Genomic DNA, 19,480 nt, shown 5'->3' with positions numbered 1-19,480 from the left:
TGGAAGGAGTTGGATTTTAATGGGTTTTCTAGTAACTAAGGTGATATAGAAGGTTTCACCATTAGCTGCTAAAAATGGTAATGGAGGGACTTGAGGTTTCCAAAAATGGTTGGGAAGGACTTTTGGGGACAAAATGGTTGTTGCAGCACCTGTATCCAGAAAAGCTATTAGATGGACTGGTTTAGCATATGGTTCAGGAATGAGGGTTACTGCCGCATGGGGTAAGGAGATAGACTGACACGGAGGAGGTGTTGGGTCTTTGTTCTGGGAAAGGAAGGGGATAACCTGGTAGAGGGGATCTGATTCCTCGGACTCGGAATAGGAGGACTCTGGGTCTGAGTCTGTGAGGTGTTGGGGATCAACCTCATCTGGATAATCAATAGCAAAGAGGGAGAGATCCGTAGGCTCTGCATCTAAGGAATACAGAGATTCAAGATCAGCATCTTGTAGATCATCATGATGGAGGGAGGCAAGCATATGCAGCACCTTATCTTTCTTACTTCGGTTAGGACAAGTTTTTGCAAAATGTCCATCTTGTCCACAGATGAAGCAAGAAGTATTCTTGGTTTTCCCACGAAATTGTTTTTTCCGAAGGAATTTCCACTGCGGTTTAAACCGTTTGTACCGAGAAGGCTTAAACGGAAACCGTTTCTTGTGCTTTCTGGAAGAACGAAAGAACTGCTTGTGATGGAACTGCTTGTTTGTCGGACAGTCACAGTTGTGATCCGAACCTTTGCACTTAATCTTCATCCAGGAAGTGTCACAGGCAGAGGACACTTTATCAGACTTGGACTGTAATTCTTTCCAGATTTTCTTGACATTGCACAGTTTGTCAAGGGCTGTGAGAGCAAAACTGTATAGGGACCCAATACTGCAGGATGCCAGAGCAATGTTCTGGTTGCGTAGGAACTGCAGGGTATCAGCACCAAGAGGATCTGGAAGGGAATTCAGGAAGATCTGCTTGAGGTTCTCATCATCAAGGCCACCAATCTTATGGAATCTGTCTGTCATGCGCACATAGTGTCTATCGAGATCTGGACGAGCCAGAGAACAACACTTGAGCTGTAAAAACTCTTCACGAGCTTTTATAACATCATTGGAGACTGTAATGAACTGGCCTTCAGGTAGTTGTACAAGCTGTAATTGTCGATAACCACCAAGAGCTAAATACCATTCCCTGAGTTTTCCTTGAAGTCGTGCAACAAACTTAGTCAGAACACTGACTGATGTAGCACCTTCTTGTAGGAGTTCAGCATTAATCCAGGCATGGAAATCAGCAAACTTAGATGCCCATTTAGAGACAGGGACATCATCCAAGGTGAAGAACTGTTTAGGGTCTTGGTTTGAGAATGGGGCATATGTTGGAGGGGGCTGTGGTGCAGGTTCAGGATTATGGACCATAGGGTCTTCCTGATCACCATCCATCTCATCAACAGTAGGAGGTGCAAGATATGGACCAGGGGGATCTTGGCCTGTGTTCATGAAGGAAGGGACAGGTGTAGGATCATGGAGAGCTAGAGTGGTGAGAAGATCTGTGAGGACATCATCACCGGAGGGAGTTATGGCACCAATAGGAGGATATTTGGGTTTGGTTCGAGGTGGAGAAGGTGAAGGTGAAGGTGAGGGATAGGTAGGAATAGGTGGTGTAGGTGCAGGATAGGAAACAGCCATAGGGTACGGTTGAAATTGAGGGGGTGAAGGGCTTTCCAACGTTGGGTTTATGATAGGGTGTTTTTGTTTCTGTTGCTGTTGCCTGGGGTTCAGATTTCGTTGCTGACGTTGTAATGCCTTTAATTCTTCAAGGGGGAAGGATCTCTGTGGAGCTACCGGGGGAACCGGTATGGTATAGACGGCAAAAGGATCTTGAGGAGCCATACTGGGAACTGTCAAGGGAAGAGGCTGCTGTCGACTGGATGTTGCTGCCTGAGGTGGAGCTTGTTGAAGGCTATGAAGTTGTGCTTCAAGAAACCTCAGATGTTTCTCTTTTTGGCCTATAAGGGCAAAGGCCTGAGCTGTATCAGCAGTCGAAGACGCTATACCAGCAAGTTCCATATGGACTTGATCCATCTCAGTTTTCAGGGATTGAATCAACTGAGTATGCCGGCCAACAGTACTATGAGTGTGCTGGGTAGTAGCAAGGATACGTTCCAAGTACTGGTTTTGGACTATGGCATTTTCATTTTGCCAATTAAGAGCTGCTTCAGCTGGGGAGATCTCTTTTGGTTGTCCGGAAGGGAGAATAGGTGGTTTCACTTTCCAAACATGACGGATACCATGAGAATCAGGACCATAATCAGAAGGACCAGGAAAATTCTTCATAGGAGAAGAAGAAGAAGAAGAGGATCCTGGAGCATACATGCAACAAGGGGGGACCATAGGAGAGGGTGGAATAACTGGTAGAGGAGGTTTACAAACCGGAGTAGGAGGTGGAACATAAGGTGGTTCCGGAGAGGGGTTTACAAACGGAGTAGGAAGGTGACACATGCATAATGATTATAGGGCTTGTTTAATTTTGTTTCTGCTGTTTCTAGAATGCAAAAACACAAAAACCCCGATTTTTTGAATTGTAAAAAAGTGTTTGAATTTTCTGTTTCTAAAAACATTTTCAACAATGCGGTAGAGGGTACTCTCTGGTTCAAGATAGGAGTGAAGGCACAACGTTGCAAGTATGCACCTCACAAGCGAAGGCACGATATTTGAGTTGCATGTATACTTCGTGGAGATAAGGTTCAGAAGGATGAAGACAATCCAGAATTTTGATCTTCACAGAACCAAATTGAAGTCGCCGCCACTTTTAAGTAGAGAGAAGTTTCAACAATGGGTTGGGTTGGGGTAGCTCGATTGAGGTCTCAAGTTTTTCACAATTTTTGTCCCTCCCATTTGTTTTTTAGAAACAGAAAAATAAGTTTCTCCATTCATGTTTCTAGACATAGAAATATGCATAAATTTCTATTTCTATTTCAAAAAAACAAATAAAACGAAACAAAAAAAATCAAACGGTTTTTGAGGTGTTCTTCCGTTTTTGAGCACAAAAAAAAGGAAAAACATATTTCTGGAAACAAAATCAAACGGGCCTAGAAATTTCTTTTTAAATTTGAAAATTTCACTTCCCTACCCTTTAATTCTCCTTGCAACCAAAAAGAGCCAAAAGGTAACCCCAAGGGGTTAGTGCAACTGACTTGGAGGGGACATGAGACTCCGCCTCAGGAAGCGAGGTCTCGTGATCAAAACTTCGCTACTGCATAATTCCTTGGAGCCACCCGCTTGAGGTTCACTATGTGCCAGAAGCTCCCGGTTCGTACATGGCGTGGAGGTCATGTACGAGCCCAGGGGGATTTAGTCGGTCTAAAGTCAGACATCCCTCCCGTATTAAAAAAAATAATAATAAAAAAAAAAAAAGAGCCAAAAGGTCGCCAGGCAGGGTTTAAGACATTTTTAAGTTCATGGAAATTGCGTCGTCTGCATTTCCATTCTATAAAACATACAATTCACAACTGGTAAAACCTCACAAATTTGGGATGAATGGTCATCCATATCCACCCCCATCCTCCGGATTCTGGCCTTTCTAGTGCCTTCCAAAAACCCAATTTTGGTAGTGAATTGAGGCTAGTTGTTGATCAATTGGGATTGTCTATTAACTTCTAAAATGAATTCCAAACTTCAAATTCAGTGGGGAAGTAAAGAAGATTATAAGAAAATATCAGAATTTTCAATCTCCAATTCTACAAATTTCAACTATTTTAATACTAGACGAAATAATATACAATTTTGGAAGGAAGAATTTAATTGGGTGAGACTGGGAGGACCTTCTTGACGATCTCATCACTGAGAGCAACAATCTGAGAGTCAAGAGCCTTAATGGTCTCCTCCTTCTGCTTCTCCAAATTGGCTAGCGCCTCCGAGAGCTCCGCCTCCACCTTCTTCCTCCCCTCGGCCAGCTGCTTTTCCACCTCAAGCGTCGTCTCCTTCTTCATCTGGTTCAGCGCCGCCGATATCTCCGCCCTAGCAGCCTTCATCACGGCCGAAGCCTGATCCTCCAACTGCTTCACCTCCGCCGAGGTGTCCTTCACGCTGCTCAGCTTCTCCTTAATAGCCGCATCTCTCTCATCCATGAACTTACCTAGCGGGGTGAAGTAGATCTTGTCAAGCGCCACCATAAGCAGCAAGAACTCAGTCATGATTATAGGCAAAGTCAAGTTGAAGTCGAAGAGTGCTGCTTTCTCCATCTCCACAGCCATCGACGGAGGAGCCATCGCTAAAACCGCAGCGGCGATCGCAGCAGAAGATTTGAGGGAAGAAGCTAGAATCTGGTCACATTGGTGCTTTGTGATTTTGATTTTGAGTTTTTGGGGAATTGAGATCTGTGGGAGTTGGAATCTAGGTTTAGATGTGGGGGCGGAAGTGATAGTTGTGGTTGGAAGGGAGGAGGCTGTGATGAGGGCTTTGGAAGAGGAAACGACCATGTTGGCCATGGCAATACCTTCGTTTTGTGTTGAATCGTTTCCTTTGCTTTGCTCCAATTATTTTTATTTCTATTTCTATTCTTCTTTTCTTGTGGCTTTCTTTTGAGAGGTTTTCGTTGAGCACTTGAGCTTTGAGTGGAGAGGACAGAGGCGAGAGAAGGAAAATCCGAAAAATCCTTTATCTCATTCTATGCCATACAAAATGATGAGGTTACCAGTGTCCCCGGTCCGACCAAATAATGGTTTTCGATGAATTTATCAGACCAGACCACTAGGTGGGGGTCGTGGATTAGCAAGTTTTCAATCCCAAAATTACACTTGCAAAAAGATTCCATATATCTTGGCTTGGATCAAGTCCTCGTATAGATATCATTCTCGTACGGTGTGTTTGATTTACACATGGACTCCACTCAGAATAAAAATAAATTAAAAAAAGAGAAAGATTAAGTGGAATCCATGTGTAAATCAAAGACCATACGAGAATGATTCTCGTACGAGGAATTGATCCGAACTTCTGATTTTGGGGGATTTGGATCCTCTCCTTAGCGGTGATCACTCAGGTCTTGCCCATAACTACTTGGGTGTTCGCCATATATCTCGGCTACGATCCAACGACATTCAACACCTCTTTCTTCATGCCTATGTCAATGTCTCATTCTCCGCATCTAGTTGGGCGTCGATGGATCGTCGCCTAGGAACATGGCGATCACCCTGGTAGCTATGGACCGACCTGGGTGATCATTGCTAAGGAGAGGAGCCGGATTCGATTTTGGGAGGAAATTAGGGATGCCGCTGGCTTTCTTGGAACTACCGGTATATATGGGACTAGGGGTGTCAATTCCAGGCCTACACTGGTAGGCCCGACTGAGCCTGACATGTTTATGGCCCGACCTAGACCAACTCGATTAATAAACATGTTATAAACAGGTAGTACACGGTGCATCAACCTAGCCCGACGGGCACCTGACTGGCCCGACACATTTTCAAGGCCCGATTTAAACTGACTCCTTTAAGCCCGACTTAGCCTGACCCCTTTAATACTACTTATATATTTTATTTTTTTTTTAATATTATTTGTATTTAGTGTCAAGGCTATGTGATATGTACAGTTGAGATAGTGGTGATTGTTATTTGAACATTCATCTTTTTTAGGTATTTTTAATTGATTTGGATTTGCTAAACTTGGGTTGTATATGCATAGTTTAATTGATTTGAGTTTCGTGGGTGAAAGATCGAGTACCTCAGTAACTAAGCTGCTTTGTCCATTTTTGGCTTAATCCGTTAACTATGAGATCTTTCTTTTCTATACCTATCTTTGCCTCATTTTATTGATACTCCTCTTTAAGCACATTTAAGAGACCAATTTTAAAGACGACCCGTTTAAAGTTAATTAGGTCCATAGCCTGGTTAAGGCCTGATTAAGGCCGTTTATTGCAGTTCGTTTAAAGCCCGAGACTGACCGACCTAATTATCAACCATACCATGCCCACGCTAGCTAAGCCCATTTAGCTAAACAGGTGTTCACGGTGCAACCTTAGAAATTGGCCTAGTCCGATTAGGCCTGACTGATCCCAGCCCAACCTGACCGCTTTGAGGAGAGGAGAGAGATAGATTTAAAAGGGGCATATTCAGACTCCGAAATTTGACACGTCTAATGTAGGTCATGGTCTGTCTATCCAATGGTCGCAATAAACACGTCATCTATCTTGTTCTAAAAAAACTAAACAAACCCCAAGGCCATCTCCCCAGATCCTGCTGTATCAAACTCCACAACATCTTTAAAATCCGTCCAGATTGTGACAAAAATGCTTCTTAACCCACTTTATCTGTTGCACTCCTTCGAGAACTCGTTGGATTTCGTGACCATTAGTGAAAATCACTTAAGCCCATCCGACATAACAAGTACAGTCAAAGCTTCAATCTGTAACAATAATGCATGAAGTGTTGGGAATTAATCCTTGGTAATCTCGTCATGAGATGGTTCAGGTTGTTATGAGAGAAAGCTCCCGTGGGGAAGAGAGATTCAAGTCTACTATCCATCTACTAATATTATTCATCATCTATCTACGTAGCAAAATACATGTCTTTTAAGTTTAAAAAAAGTTATAGACCTTTGAGACAATAGTAATTCACCTAAAAAAAATCTAAACCTAATGCATTCTTGATCGTTTCCAAAACGGATTTTGGGAATTAACAATAATCAATATCAGGATCGGCTGATTTGATTTCTGAAACTATGCCTTCAATCTTTTTAAAATTGTTATTTTCATATGAGAATTTGGAATTTATTTTATTTTTGGCACGCTGAAAAATGACTCCAGGAGTATTAAGGTCTGGGTGCAGAAAATGGGGGTGAGTGTGAGAACTTCTGGAGGACCAATCCACAAAAATTTTGGATTCACTGAATGCGATCCAATCCTCTGAGATGAGAAACAACTACTAATATTACCAATAGAAATTAACTTCACTGTTGAGCTGCCATACTAATGATTAACAAATAGCATTGGTGATCCAATACAATCGGATGGTTCTGACTTGAAACATTTAAGTCAAAACAAAATTACCGATTCTTTGTTTCAGAACAAGGCAAAAGGAGTTTCTGTGTGCCCATCAAAACCACTGCAATTCTCTTCTCCATTTCAATTGCAGCAAGTTTTTGCCCATCAAAGTAAGCTTTATCATTGATTTGTAATCAGAATCTCCAATCAGCTTTTGAACTTTTCGAAGTGATGTCACAGCGAAGCTCGAACAATAGACCTGGCATCAAAGGTTCATGTTTGTGCATCTTTTATGGATGACTAACATAGATGCAGAACTTTTCCCCTTTTGAGGAGCCTCCTTACGGGGTTATAATTATTTCCTTCAAAGCAGAGTCTCCTTTGCCCCAACTCTTAAGTAATCCCCTGCAAACCTTGAGCTGAGAGATTTGCTACGTGTTCTCAGGTTCCCCCTGCTCCACAATCTTGAGTATGAGAGCCAACCTCTAAGGAAGTGAGCTAATTTGAATTCTGTGTGGCAAATAAAATCTTGGCTCTCGCCATCTTCATTGCGGGAGTACTTATCCTTCCCTTCTTGATCACCACAACATGCATTGTAATCTTCACCTTCTTCTCCGTGCAGTTCCTTCTCTTCAAGAGAATCCGATCCTGATGAGAAACTGTAAACAACCCACTCAGTCCATTTTAATCATTCAAATCTCAAAAGATGTTAGAAATATAACAAGATACAACCAACCTTACAGTGCTGAATGAGGCCAATGAATATGTTTTTCATCAGATCATTCAATGCATACAACATAATTAATTGTATCCAGCTTAATTTGATATGTCTAAAACAACAGGACTCTTATGGTGCTGGGCTAGCAGACAAGCTTTAGGGCCAAAGTCATGCAAAACTAGACCATAATTTTCACAACATAATTAACAGAGGGCCAGTAGTGATCTGCACAGTCTGCTGCTACAGGAAATGGCAATACATAATATGAACCTTACCTTGTTTCTTGTTCGTAATCGGTACAACTTTTAGAATTCTTCACTGGGTTGTAGTTGATTGAAAGATGCCGAATAAAACAAAGCTGCATCCAAAAACAGTTAGCAAACGAAAACCACCTGAGCTACACTGCTTAGCATATGTAAAATAAAAATGAAAATACAAGAAATGCCATGGTCTGAAATTCAAGGTCAACAAAGGTGACATCCAGGAGATCAGTACATGGAAGTTGAGTGTAGGAGAGAAGAATAAAAACAGCAATTAGCCAAGATTATATTCATATGCTGGGAAGGAAAGAGTGCAGTACACATCAAAAGTCCTTCAACACAAGGTTTAAAAACTCGGAATTGGGTATAAGAAACCGGATTCCATCGAATCCAATTTGAATCGTCCTGAATTGGCCTGACACCATTGGACTTGGCCTAACTTGGGCAGACTCAGTAGGCAAAGAATCAGGGTTAATCGGAAATGGTAACAGTAAATTCCGAGTCATATTGGCTGATTCCAATCCGATTTTTAAAACCATGCTTCAACATGATCATATGCACAAGCCCGACAATTACAAGCACATAGAGCTTCAGAAACAAATACACTACGACAGGATATTGTTCAATTCACTTATCTCACTTACATATGGACATAAAGCTATAAAAGGGCTCTGATATAGATAAATCTATCAAATCTTAAGTTACAATGAAATAGCTGAACTTTTATTTTTGAGCATCGTTTATTTATAAAAACGATGATTTCAGGGCCAACCCAATTTAAGGAGTAGAGGATTATCAATTGATTGGGAAAATACGGTATGGTGATAAGTTGATGGATGATGGTAGGTTGAAAAATGCAGGTCATGGGAGGTTGGAATAGGTCTCAAGGTGATGCTTTAATGACCTATAATTGCTTGAAGAAAATCTCATTTTTAAATTGGAGCCAGAGCCAAATTAATGGCTCTAGTAATAGCTCCAATCCACCAAGAAAGATACTGGAAAATTATTCCACCAAAAAAAAAAACCACCTTTGATCAGGAGTTCTCATCTCCTTGCTGAGAAATAACTACCTAATTTTCATATTTTTTGAAAACTCAATCATTTCCTAAGGACTCCTAAACTAAGTAGAAGTAAAATCCTACCAAATCTAATCTAGTTCAATCCTAGACAACTTGCTACTTTCTAGAAATCCACAAAGAAGCTTCTCAACCTTCACAAGAACAATTGACTGTAGGGTTTAGGCTCATGTAAGGCCTATAAAGCAGTCGATGGGAGGCCCAACTCTAAATCCATATCAAGGCCCAGAAAGATGGGCTGGAAAGCAGCACTTTTCCATGCATCTCATCCAGTCATTTATTTGTGCATTTTGCAATCATGTCAGAAAATTTCATTTAGAGAAGTTAGGCATAGCTAGACTCCAATAAAGAGATGAACCTCTGTTCCACCAAAGAGTCTAATACAACCTATAGAAGTCAGTATCTATTTGCACAGATAGAGACAGCCGGAATTAGAACTTGGAACTTGAATGAGCCTAAGAAAGAATGAAGTTTTCCTTTTGCCACCAGATGTTCTTGGTACAAATATACCTGTACATGCAAGAACAATTGTATTCAAATTTTACCTTGATAAGTTTTCTTTCATGAATCAATATCACCAATCTCCATTCCTATTATTTACGCCCAAAAAAAAAAAAAAAAATCCCCATTCAAATCATATTGCAGAGGCAGCCTGTTTCTATCTGGATCATTTTGTTTATTTTTACAATCAATAACCACTTCCATTTAGTGCCAAATCCCCACTGCATTCCCTAAGATAGGCAATAGTCAATTCCAGATGTGCTCATTAAAACCAAAATGCCCTTACTCCAGCAGATAGAGGTTAGAAGACTTCTGAAATCTTCTCTATCCTACTTGCAACAGAAATATACCAGTGAGATTTTTCAAAAATATATAGCCAACCAGCTATTGCAGGAAAGATTTACCATAATGGTCAAATGAGAAGCATTTCGGAAAGCCTTGTTAGAGGACAACGGTATGGTGTCTAGACTATCCCATAAACATAATTGTGCTTTTCTACAGCCATGCAATTATTCAAATCTCATGAATCCAGTCTTCCCCAGTTGCATCAATCATCTATTTTTGAACAGTTATTTCCTCAGAAAACAGAGTATCCACTTAAGTAGTTTGTACCCACGAAGAAAACCAAAGATTGGATTATCAAGTATTCAGCAAAATACTGGCGTATAAATGAGAGCAGAACAAAATGAGCAAGTTGCAGTTGTAAGTACCTTTGCGATAGTTAGGGAAATAATACCTCAAGCAAAAGTTTGCATGTGTACAAAGGAGACATAAAAATATCAAGTACACATCAGTTTTTTTTCTTTTGGGTGCTGGAGATATTCAGTAGAAAGAAAGAAGGAAAAGAGGGAATGACCATGCTATAATTGTTAAGATTGTATTTGGATGTAATCCAATTGATGATTTTAACTAATAGTAAATGGAACATAAATACAACACAATGGAGCAATTATCTCCGTAAGATTTAAAAAACAACCAAAATTGTCTCCTAATTTTCCTCATATGTTTCCTAACTTATCTTTACAATGACGTTACAGATATATACAGATATAACTTGTCTCTCTGATGAGTCAATGCCAACCCATTCAGTGAAGACAGCTAATATTCCCCCTCAAGGTGGAGCATGAAGGTCTCGAATGCCCAGCTAGGACTTGAGATGTTGAAATTGAGCCCGACCAAGTGACTTTGTGAACAAATCTGCCTATTGATTGGCCGAAGCTATCTTGGTAGTGCAAATCAGTCCTTTTTGCAGTTTCTCACGAACAACATGATAGTCGATGTCGATGTGTTTTGTCCGCTCGTGATAAACTGGGTTGGCAGCAATGCGAAGCGCCGCTTGGTTATGACAATATAGAGTAACACTTTTCTGAGACGGAAAGCTTATATCCCTTAAGAGATACGAGAGCCAAGTAATTTCACAAGTAGCAACCGCCATTGCGTGGTATTCGGCTTCAGCAGAAGAGCGTGAGATGGTGATTTGTTTTTTTTTTTTTCCAAGAGTCCGGACTAGAGCCAAGAAGAATGCAATAATAGCCTGTGGTGGATGTCTATTCATTGGGCAACTCGCCCAATCTGAGTCACAGAATGCCATCAAACGAAAGTCATTGTTGGCATGTAGGAGAGTACCTTGACCAAGAGTGCCCTTCAGATACTGTAGTAAACGGTGTGCAGCCTCTAGGTGTGGTTGGCAGGGCTGATGCATAAATTGGCTCAAAATGTTGATCGTGTGTGCAATATCAGGCCGTGTAACAGTAAGGTAAATTAAGTGACCAATTAACCAACGATACAGGGCTGGATTAGAAAGAAAAGGCCTGTTAATCAGAGAGCTTCAGGTTCTATTCCATAGGGAATTCTGCTAGTCTAGCACCAGTGAACCCACTATCATTGAGGATATCAACGGTGTACTTCTGTTTGCCAAGGATAGAGCCCCTTTTGGGGATGGGCGACCTCTATGCCAAGAAAATACTGTCATCGACATAGACAAGAACAAATATGGAAGCTGATTGGTGACGGAGAACAAAAAGTGAATGGTCAGCCTGCAATTGGATAAAACTGAAACCCAGTAGAGCATTAGATAATTTTGAGAACCAATTGCGGGAGGCTTGTTTTAGTCCATAGAGAGACCGTCGTCGTTTGCAAATAATGTTGTCCCCCTTACGACGATATCTGGGAGGCGGCAACATATATACATCCTCCCAAAGATCCCCATGCATAAATGCCTTGTTGACATCTAATTGATGAAGAGACCAGCCATGGGCGACTGCAACAGTAAGAAGAACACGGACAATGACAAGCTTAGCCACATGGGAAAACGTGTCATAATAATCTACCCCCTCAATTTGTGTGTAGTCCTTAGCAACAAGGCGGGGTTTATATCATTCAACGGAACCATCTGCTCACCATTTTATTTTGAAGCCCATTTGGACCCAATAGCTCTTTTGTTGGCAGGCTACAGAATGAGAGTCCAAGTCTTGTTTATTGTGAGAGCAACAATCTCATTTTGTATTGAATCATGCCATTCAGAATGTTTTATAGCCTTGGGGAAACAGGTTAGCTCAATAGTGGTGGTTAGAGCAATGAGAAAAGACAAATGGTGCAGTAAAAAACGATAGTAACTTAAGAATGAGTAAGCGGGTGAGACGCACCTCGGCCAACAATTGAAAATGTATTTGTTTGGGCAATAGAAAAAGTGGTAGTCCTTTAGATAGCTGGGTGGTTTAGTAGTGTGGGGAGGGAGGAAGAGAGGGGAAAGGTGCAAGTGGAGGGCATGGGTGACCAGTAGTATCAATATGGGGAGGGGGTGGAGATGGAGAAGTAGAAGGGATAAAGGTTTGAGGGATGTCTTTGGAAGGGGATGGGAAAAACGTATAAAGGAGACGTGGAGGGGCGGGGGTATACTAGAGATGGAAAAATGATTTCATGAAATATGACGCCGTGAGAGACGTAGGTAGTTTTAGTGGAAAAGTCATAAATTTTGTAACCTTTTTGGCCATGTGGTTATCCAATGAAAATACTGAGAAGGGCCCGTTGGTCAAATTTGTCTTTGACAGTGGTGTTGCAGCCAAAACAAAGGCAGCCAAAGACCTTGAGATGAGAAATTGGTGGGTTTTTTTTTTTAAATAGAAGCTCATGGGGAGTTTTTCCCTGAAGATCAGGGGTAGGTAAACGTTTTATTAAGTAACAGGCAGTAAGAACACAATCACACCAAAAAGGTGGAGGAAGATTGTCTTGAAAACAAAGAGCTCTGGATATGTTAAGAACATGGATGTTTTTACACTCCACAACGCCATTTTGTTGTGGAGTGTAAACACAGCTTCATTGTTGAAGAACACCAATTTTTAAAAAAGGTATCACGAGCATTGTCCGACCGAATCTGACAAGTAGAAGTATTGAACTGAATTTAGATCAAAGTAAAATAATTCCGAATGTTGCAATTAGCTTCCATTTTGTGGTTCGTTAAGTAAAACCATGTAGAGCGGGAATAGTCATCAACTACACTGAGAAAATAACGAGCACCGGAGAGTGAGGGTGTATGATAAGGCCCCAAATGTCGGAATGAATTAATTCAAAACAACATTTAATATAAATCATACTAGAGGAAAATGGTAATCTGGTTTGTTTTGCAAGTGGACAAACAGTGCCAACATCCTTATTTGAAAAAGAAATAGTAGCATCTCGGTGGTGTAATTTGGGGAGAAGGATGGAGGAGCAATGACAGAGTCTCCAATGCCAAAGATCGAATCTGGAAGGAGATGTGGTTGCGGGGACCAAGTAATAGAGAACACAATGTCTTTTACCAGTCGCAAAAATAGTCTTCATTTGTCGGTCTTGAAAAAGACAAGAGTCATGAAGGAAAGCAATTAGACACTCAGTTTGGGTAGTGATTTTACGCAGATAATAAATTTAAAAAAGAAGGAACATAGAGTATATTGTTAAGAGGAAGATGGGAAGAGAGGGGTACGGTACCAACACAGGTTACTGGTGTAGTGGACCCATTTGGTAATCGTATAGAGGAGGGGAAAGTAGATGTGTTAGAAGTGAAAAATAAAGTGAAGTCCGAAGCCATGTGATCCGTGGCGCCGGTATCGATAATCCCAAAGTAGGAATGAGGTAATGCAAGAAGAGTTGTACCTGCTACATTGGCCAGTCGGTGGGGATTACCACTTACCAGTGGGGAGAAGAGAAATGAGTTGTTGGATTTGCTCCACAGAAATGGCTGGAAGAGCAACAACGAGGCGGACAGATTCACCAGACTATGACATATTCGAAGCAGGGTAACGAGCGGATGCATTGCTGTGAGAGTAAGTGGGATTGTTGTGAAACTTGGTCCTTAGTGGTGTCACCATTAAGGGGGGTCCAATTAAGAGGGTACCCATGTTTTCTGAAGCATTTGGAATCTGAATGACCATCAATATTACAAAAGTTGCAATGATAGCACGGACGGTTGGTTCCCTTAGAATCGGTTCGAGAAGATGAGTGTTGAGCAGCTAAGGCAACATGATCAAGTGGGACAGAACAAGAGCCTTGTAAGGAGCATTGTTGTCCTCTTGAAGGAATAGTGAATCAGCTTTGGCCATTGTTGGTAGTGGATCCATAAGGAGGATCTAACTACGAATAATAGAGAATGAGTCATTGAGACCCTGTAGATAATCAATGAGAGCATCAGTTTCTACATAAGTATGCGGCATGATCATGGCGCCACTGCCGCCACAGGTGCATATGGGGAGTGATCGATAAGAGGAGAGCTCATCACGATAAGCCTTCAGTGTAGTATAAAAGGTGGATATGGAGTCAATCCCTTGAGAATGACTAGAGATGGAATGCCGTATCTAAAAAATACGGGGGCATTTTGCTGAAAAAACCTTTCACTGAGATCAAGCCAAACATCACCGGCATTCGCGGTCCAGAGAATGCTATTTGCGATAGAGGGGATGGTAGAGTGAATCAGTCATGAAGTAACCATGAAGTTGTATCGACCCCAAGCAAGAAACTCTGTGGAATCAGTGGCTGGCTGTTTGAGAGTGTCATCAATGAACCCAAGTTTGTTCTTTGCTTGGAGAGCCATGGTAATGGCATGGCTCCATGTGGGGAAGCTGTCACCAGTGAGAGGTTGTGTGACAAGGGGGGTGCCAGGGTGATCGGAGTTGTGGAGAAAGTAGGTGAAGTGGGGTCAGAGATGACTGGCGGGTTGGCTGTTGGGGTTGCCATTAGAGAGGAAAAAATAAGGTGAAGAAGGATCGGGTGTTCGGCTGATACCATGTTAAGATTGTATTTGGATGTAATCCGAATGATGATTTTCACTAATAGAAAATGGAATATAAATACAATATAATGGAGCAATTATCTCCGTAAGATTTAAAAAACAACCAAAACTGTTTCCTAAGTTTCCTAATATGTTTCCTAACTTATCTCTGTAATGATGTTACAGATATATACAGATATTACTTATCCCTAAGATGAGTCAATGCCAACACATTCAGTGTAGACAGCTAATAATAATTCATCAAGAGACACTGAAAAGACTCTGAGGCTGAGTGTCCAATAAGCAAGGAAAACATTTATTATATTACACCTTGCGAAGAACGACATGAATGAGATGTAAGTATATATGTAACAAGTACATAGGCATAAATTTCTTGTCAGCTACTTCTACGGATGACCCTGTTACCTTGCTGATTTGCAGTTCCAAAGATTTCAAATTGAAATACAAATAGAATGACAACTAACCAAAACTCGTAATTTAGAGGGGAGATATAGAGAAAAGCAATAATAATAATAAATGAAATCCACAAACACCTGATCACCATCCTTGATCCCAAAACTTCTGATGTAAGCCTTGTCGTTAAGTAGTTTCTGACCTTCAAAGCATAAGCAGAAATGACCCCATACATGTGACCTGCATGCGTGGGATTGAAGAGAATAATCAAACCCTTAATTGGGTGGAATTTCGAAAACAAAATAGAAAATTCCATCCATATTTTAAGGGAATCATCAGTTATTAACCCCTCCACCGTTTTCTGTTCAGGTAGGTAGGATTACTGTATTAAGCTGGTAATGTAATTCAAAATCGTTTGAAATGGCAATCGAACTTACCAGGAAATTTTGCCTTGACCTTCCTTCGGAGACAAATTAAAGGAATCCTCTATCGCCTGCTTGAGTTCATCGACTGACGCCGTCCCGGCAACTTGAACATCTGCAGAAACCAAAAACCAAAATCCAAATCAATCCCATATAATTTACTACTGCAATGCAGAACATATAGAGAGAGAGATGAAGCTACCAAAGGAAGAACCATCCAATTTGAGAATAGAGAGCTTGAAGAGCTGTTGAGGAAGCTTGAGGTAAGAGAAGCTCCGGAGAGTTCCAACATTGCTACACAAAGGAGTGAAAGTAGGGGAACCTGCTAGAACACCATCAACGGAAAACCTAGGGCTGTAGTCTTGGCCAATGTTTGGCATTTCCTAATTTCTCCTGCCGTCTTTATTTGGGTTTGGTTGAGAATCACAAACTAACTCACCCCACTGGCCTGTAAAGAGATTTCTGGGAGAAAACAACACAAATTCCTTGTGCAAGGCCAGGGTTTTTCTCTACTTCTTCCAATAATATTTCTGCTTTTCTTCTGTTTATGAGGTTTTGAGTTGAAAGAGTTGCAGAGGTGAAGGAAAAGGAAGGAAATGTTCTGACGAGAAAGAGAGACTCATACTGAAATTTTCACCTTTTTTTTTCTTCTAACGTTTGCCTCTCAAGGTCACAACGTGTCTTTCCGAATTCAGGTAGTTTGTTTGGCTTCGAAAGCGGAAACCGTTGTTGACTCCAGAGTTCAGAATCTGAGATTCTTCATCAGCGTAGACCTGGAACGCGATGGCCCAACGGCTTCATGTTTACATTGGGCCTTTATTTGTGGGCCAGTTTTCCAGTGATAAAGCTAAATCCATTAATAGTCAGCCTCTTTGTTTCCCCCAGCATCTATTCCTCTCCTTTCTTCTTCCTCTTTGCAAGAACTTGCAGTCAAGCTACGTTTGGTGGCGTTTCTGTTATGGAGCTATGTTCATTTGGTAGAAATATCTTTTTTCGATTTTTGTTCTGGAGCAATATTCTTTGACTCTAGATTAGTGTTTGATAAACCTATTATACAACTAAAAAAGAATAACAATGGCATTTGGTAAATCCTATTTCAGAACAATTTCTTAATACCATTACCAATGTTTATAGAAATAATATTACAATCATAATTAACTCAAATAAAAAAGGAGAGGTAGTAGGCATTGTATACACTAGTCAATATAGAATCCATTCTGCTAATAAAAGGGAGAGGTAGCATTGTATGATGCTCATTAATCCAAGGTTAACTTTAAGGTCATTAATCATGTTGTAATATGGGTGTAATATAAGTATAGGGGTATCTCTGTCCATAAGCGCATATTAGTACCTATTCATCACTTGTTATAAATAAAGAGGGTCTGTCACTCTCATAGCCCAATCAATTCCTATAATTGAACATGGTATCAGATGATTCAGATCCATGTTCCAAGCCCTAGAGATCCCTCATCTCTCTCTCTCTCTCTCTCTCTCTCTCTCTCTCTCTCTCTCTCTCTCTCTCTCTCTCTCTCTCTCTCTCTCTCAACTTTGGCCCCAATGTCTCCTACTACCACCGGCTCATCACTTATTATAAATAAAGAGGGTTTGTCACTCTGACAGTCCAATCAATTCCTCCAACTGAACATGGTATCAAATCCAAGTTCCAAACCCTAGAGGTCCCTCATCTCTCTCTCTCTCTCTCTCTCTCTCTCTCTCTCTCTCTCTCTCTCCACCAAGAACTAGTTCTAGCCTCTTCTCCTTTTTTGGGCTCTTAGATCTTTTCTCTCTAATGATCTGAGAGTCCCATTCTTTTTTCACCTATCGATTTTCAGGGTTTTTTTTACCTTGCTCGATTTTGATGTTTGGGTTGTGGCTCCCTACTTGCTGCATCGATTTGTGTTTCTAATGCCTTTTTTTTGGTGTTGTCTAAGTGCTTTTGGCATATGTTAGTACAACAACAACAACAATCATAACATTATCCCAACTTGATGGGGTCCGCTACAAGGATCCGATAAGGTCAAAAAAAAAAAAAAGGGTTTTCAACCTTATAGGAAGAAAAATCAATTTATTAGGGTTTTCACCCTTTATTGATTTTGGTTTTTCAAGGTTTCATCCCTAATTATTAGTACTATTGCTTGCTATTTGTGCTACAGGGACTTATCGTTTGTTCTAGTCACCTTTCCTCATCCATGTGTGCCCTCTTTTGCATGATCACTATATCAGAGGTTATTGATGCATCGACTAGATATGATGGGGTAAGTTCTGGAGCACCTCAGTTGTTTCCTTCATTCCTTGTTAGTTTGTTCGTCTGGATGGGAGAAACTATTTGATGTGGTCCTGTTCCTGTTATCTTACCATAACTAGAGAGTTATATCATTTCTTCTCAACTCTATGCAACCACATGATATAGTCCATCAAATTAACAAGAAGGAAAGCTATCCTCTATAGGTATTTAACGCTATTAAAACCACAAGCAAAACTAACCACTTGATGAGTTGCCGTAAGAGTCTCCATGAGTTACAGCTATTAGGGCAATTGGTTAGTACCCCCACAAGTAGCATGTATGAGTTCCAGAAGATTATGTCGTCGACTTTCCTATCTTCAACATGTGTGTGAAGGTACCACTTCTTACTCTTTGCCCTCTATAGACCTCTTGGTAGAGTCCAGATCCCCAAGATAAACCTGACATCGACTGACTAGTTGGTAAATGGCCCAGTGTTGGGCTTATTCAGATTATGGAAAGGTTTGGTAATAGTGTTTGGTTGTAGTTCAATTGACATTGTTAAACAAACTTGTTATAGCCCGTTTAAGACCTGATTATAGATATATTAGCCTATTAGCCCTGTTATAGCCTGAATACTATGAACTCGATTATGACTGATAACCAACAGATCAAATGGAAACATGTCCATGCCCCCGCCAATGAGGCCAGATTAAGTAAATTGATAACAGTATGGGAGCTTTAAGTTAGTGGAGACCGCAACCGACCAAGCGCAACCAATTGACACCCTTTACACAGGAGGAAACCAAACTCTTGCAAGTTACAAAATTACAAAGTTCTACCAAAAGATGTCCAAAAGATGTGTCTTAGGAAGAGAGAAGACGGACTAATTTTCTTGTTACCAACGTTTTGAGACATATGTCTGACATCAAAGGCAATGTTGCTGACATCAACTATGGATTGGTGGACATTTAGCCAACGTTGGCCATTTAACTTCACATATCGGGAAGAGAACAATAAACATCAAAATTTCTTCTAACTATTATGTTAGAGATTTCAGTTCGACAGTCAAAATAAAACTTTCAACAACGATAATACGTTGACCAAGAAAGTCCCAATGTTGGGAAACCCTTATCCAATGTTGATACAAAGAAATTTAGAATTTTAATATTGAAAAAAGATTCTTATTGGTTTGGCATAGGCAACATCCAGATTAAGGATTGTAAAAAGACCATTGTGCTCTCTCTCATTATTTACTAAAGATACTCCCATGCGCCTCTTCATTGGCCCACGCGCTGGTGTAGTCTGCACATGACTAGCAAGGGAACCTACGATTTCCCTAAAAAGGACCTAGTCGGAAGCAAGGGAAGCTCAGAAAATCTAAATGATTCAATTTTAAGACCTTTTATTTTATGAGACATCTCCCCTGATAGATCCATTATCAAAGTAATAAGAAACAATCAGATATCATAGTAAAAACATGTGGGGATCAAGTGGTGGTGGTGGTGGTGGGGGTGGAGGTGGAGGTGGAGGTGGAGGTTAGGAGATGCGGTGGGGCGGTTACAATGTGAGGATGAGTTGATCCTCCAATATTTATTTTGTAGAGTTTAGTTAAAAGAAATTTTCTTTGTAGAAGTTAAGCGAAAAATTATGTGATGTGAATTC

At 40.7% G+C, this 19,480-nt stretch overlaps 2 protein-coding genes across 2 annotated transcripts; both read right to left on the bottom strand.

The window, feature by feature from the left end:
• Nucleotides 1–3,665: 3,665 nt before the first annotated feature.
• Nucleotides 3,666–4,638, bottom strand: LOC122057669 (ATP synthase subunit b', chloroplastic). The gene has a single exon (XM_042619865.1). It carries the CDS (start codon nt 4,470–4,472, stop codon nt 3,783–3,785), a length of 690 nt encoding a protein of 229 aa, XP_042475799.1. The 5' UTR covers nt 4,473–4,638; the 3' UTR covers nt 3,666–3,782.
• Nucleotides 4,639–6,889: 2,251 nt separating this feature from the next.
• LOC122088166 lies at nt 6,890–16,555 on the bottom strand. Its single transcript, XM_042657343.1, has 5 exons — nt 15,797–16,555; nt 15,610–15,709; nt 15,313–15,412; nt 7,955–8,037; nt 6,890–7,620 (listed from the first exon to the last, which is right to left on the bottom strand). The coding sequence occupies exons 1-5, from the start codon at nt 15,972–15,974 to the stop codon at nt 7,326–7,328; spliced, it is 756 nt and encodes a 251-aa protein (XP_042513277.1). The 5' UTR covers nt 15,975–16,555; the 3' UTR covers nt 6,890–7,325.
• Nucleotides 16,556–19,480: the final 2,925 nt, after the last annotated feature.

This window comes from Macadamia integrifolia, chromosome 2 (assembly GCF_013358625.1).
Source record: "Macadamia integrifolia cultivar HAES 741 chromosome 2, SCU_Mint_v3, whole genome shotgun sequence".
NCBI lineage: Eukaryota > Viridiplantae > Streptophyta > Magnoliopsida > Proteales > Proteaceae > Macadamia > Macadamia integrifolia.
This window is presented reverse-complemented; position numbering and strand designations above follow the sequence as displayed.

Excerpts from the sequence above, each read along its gene's own strand:
- LOC122057669 (XM_042619865.1), bottom strand. The coding sequence starts at position 4,472 with ATGGCCAACATGGTCGTTTCCTCTTCCAAAGCCCTCATCACAGCCTCC.
- LOC122088166 (XM_042657343.1), bottom strand. The coding sequence starts at position 15,974 with ATGCCAAACATTGGCCAAGACTACAGCCCTAGGTTTTCCGTTGATGGT. Across the intron at positions 8,038-15,312 it reads GGATCAAGGATGGTGATCAG|CTTTGTTTTATTCGGCATCT; the intron begins GTGTTTGTGGAT and ends TTTTGGATGCAG. Across the intron at positions 7,621-7,954 it reads GATTACGAACAAGAAACAAG|TTTCTCATCAGGATCGGATT; the intron begins GTAAGGTTCATA and ends GGTTGTTTACAG.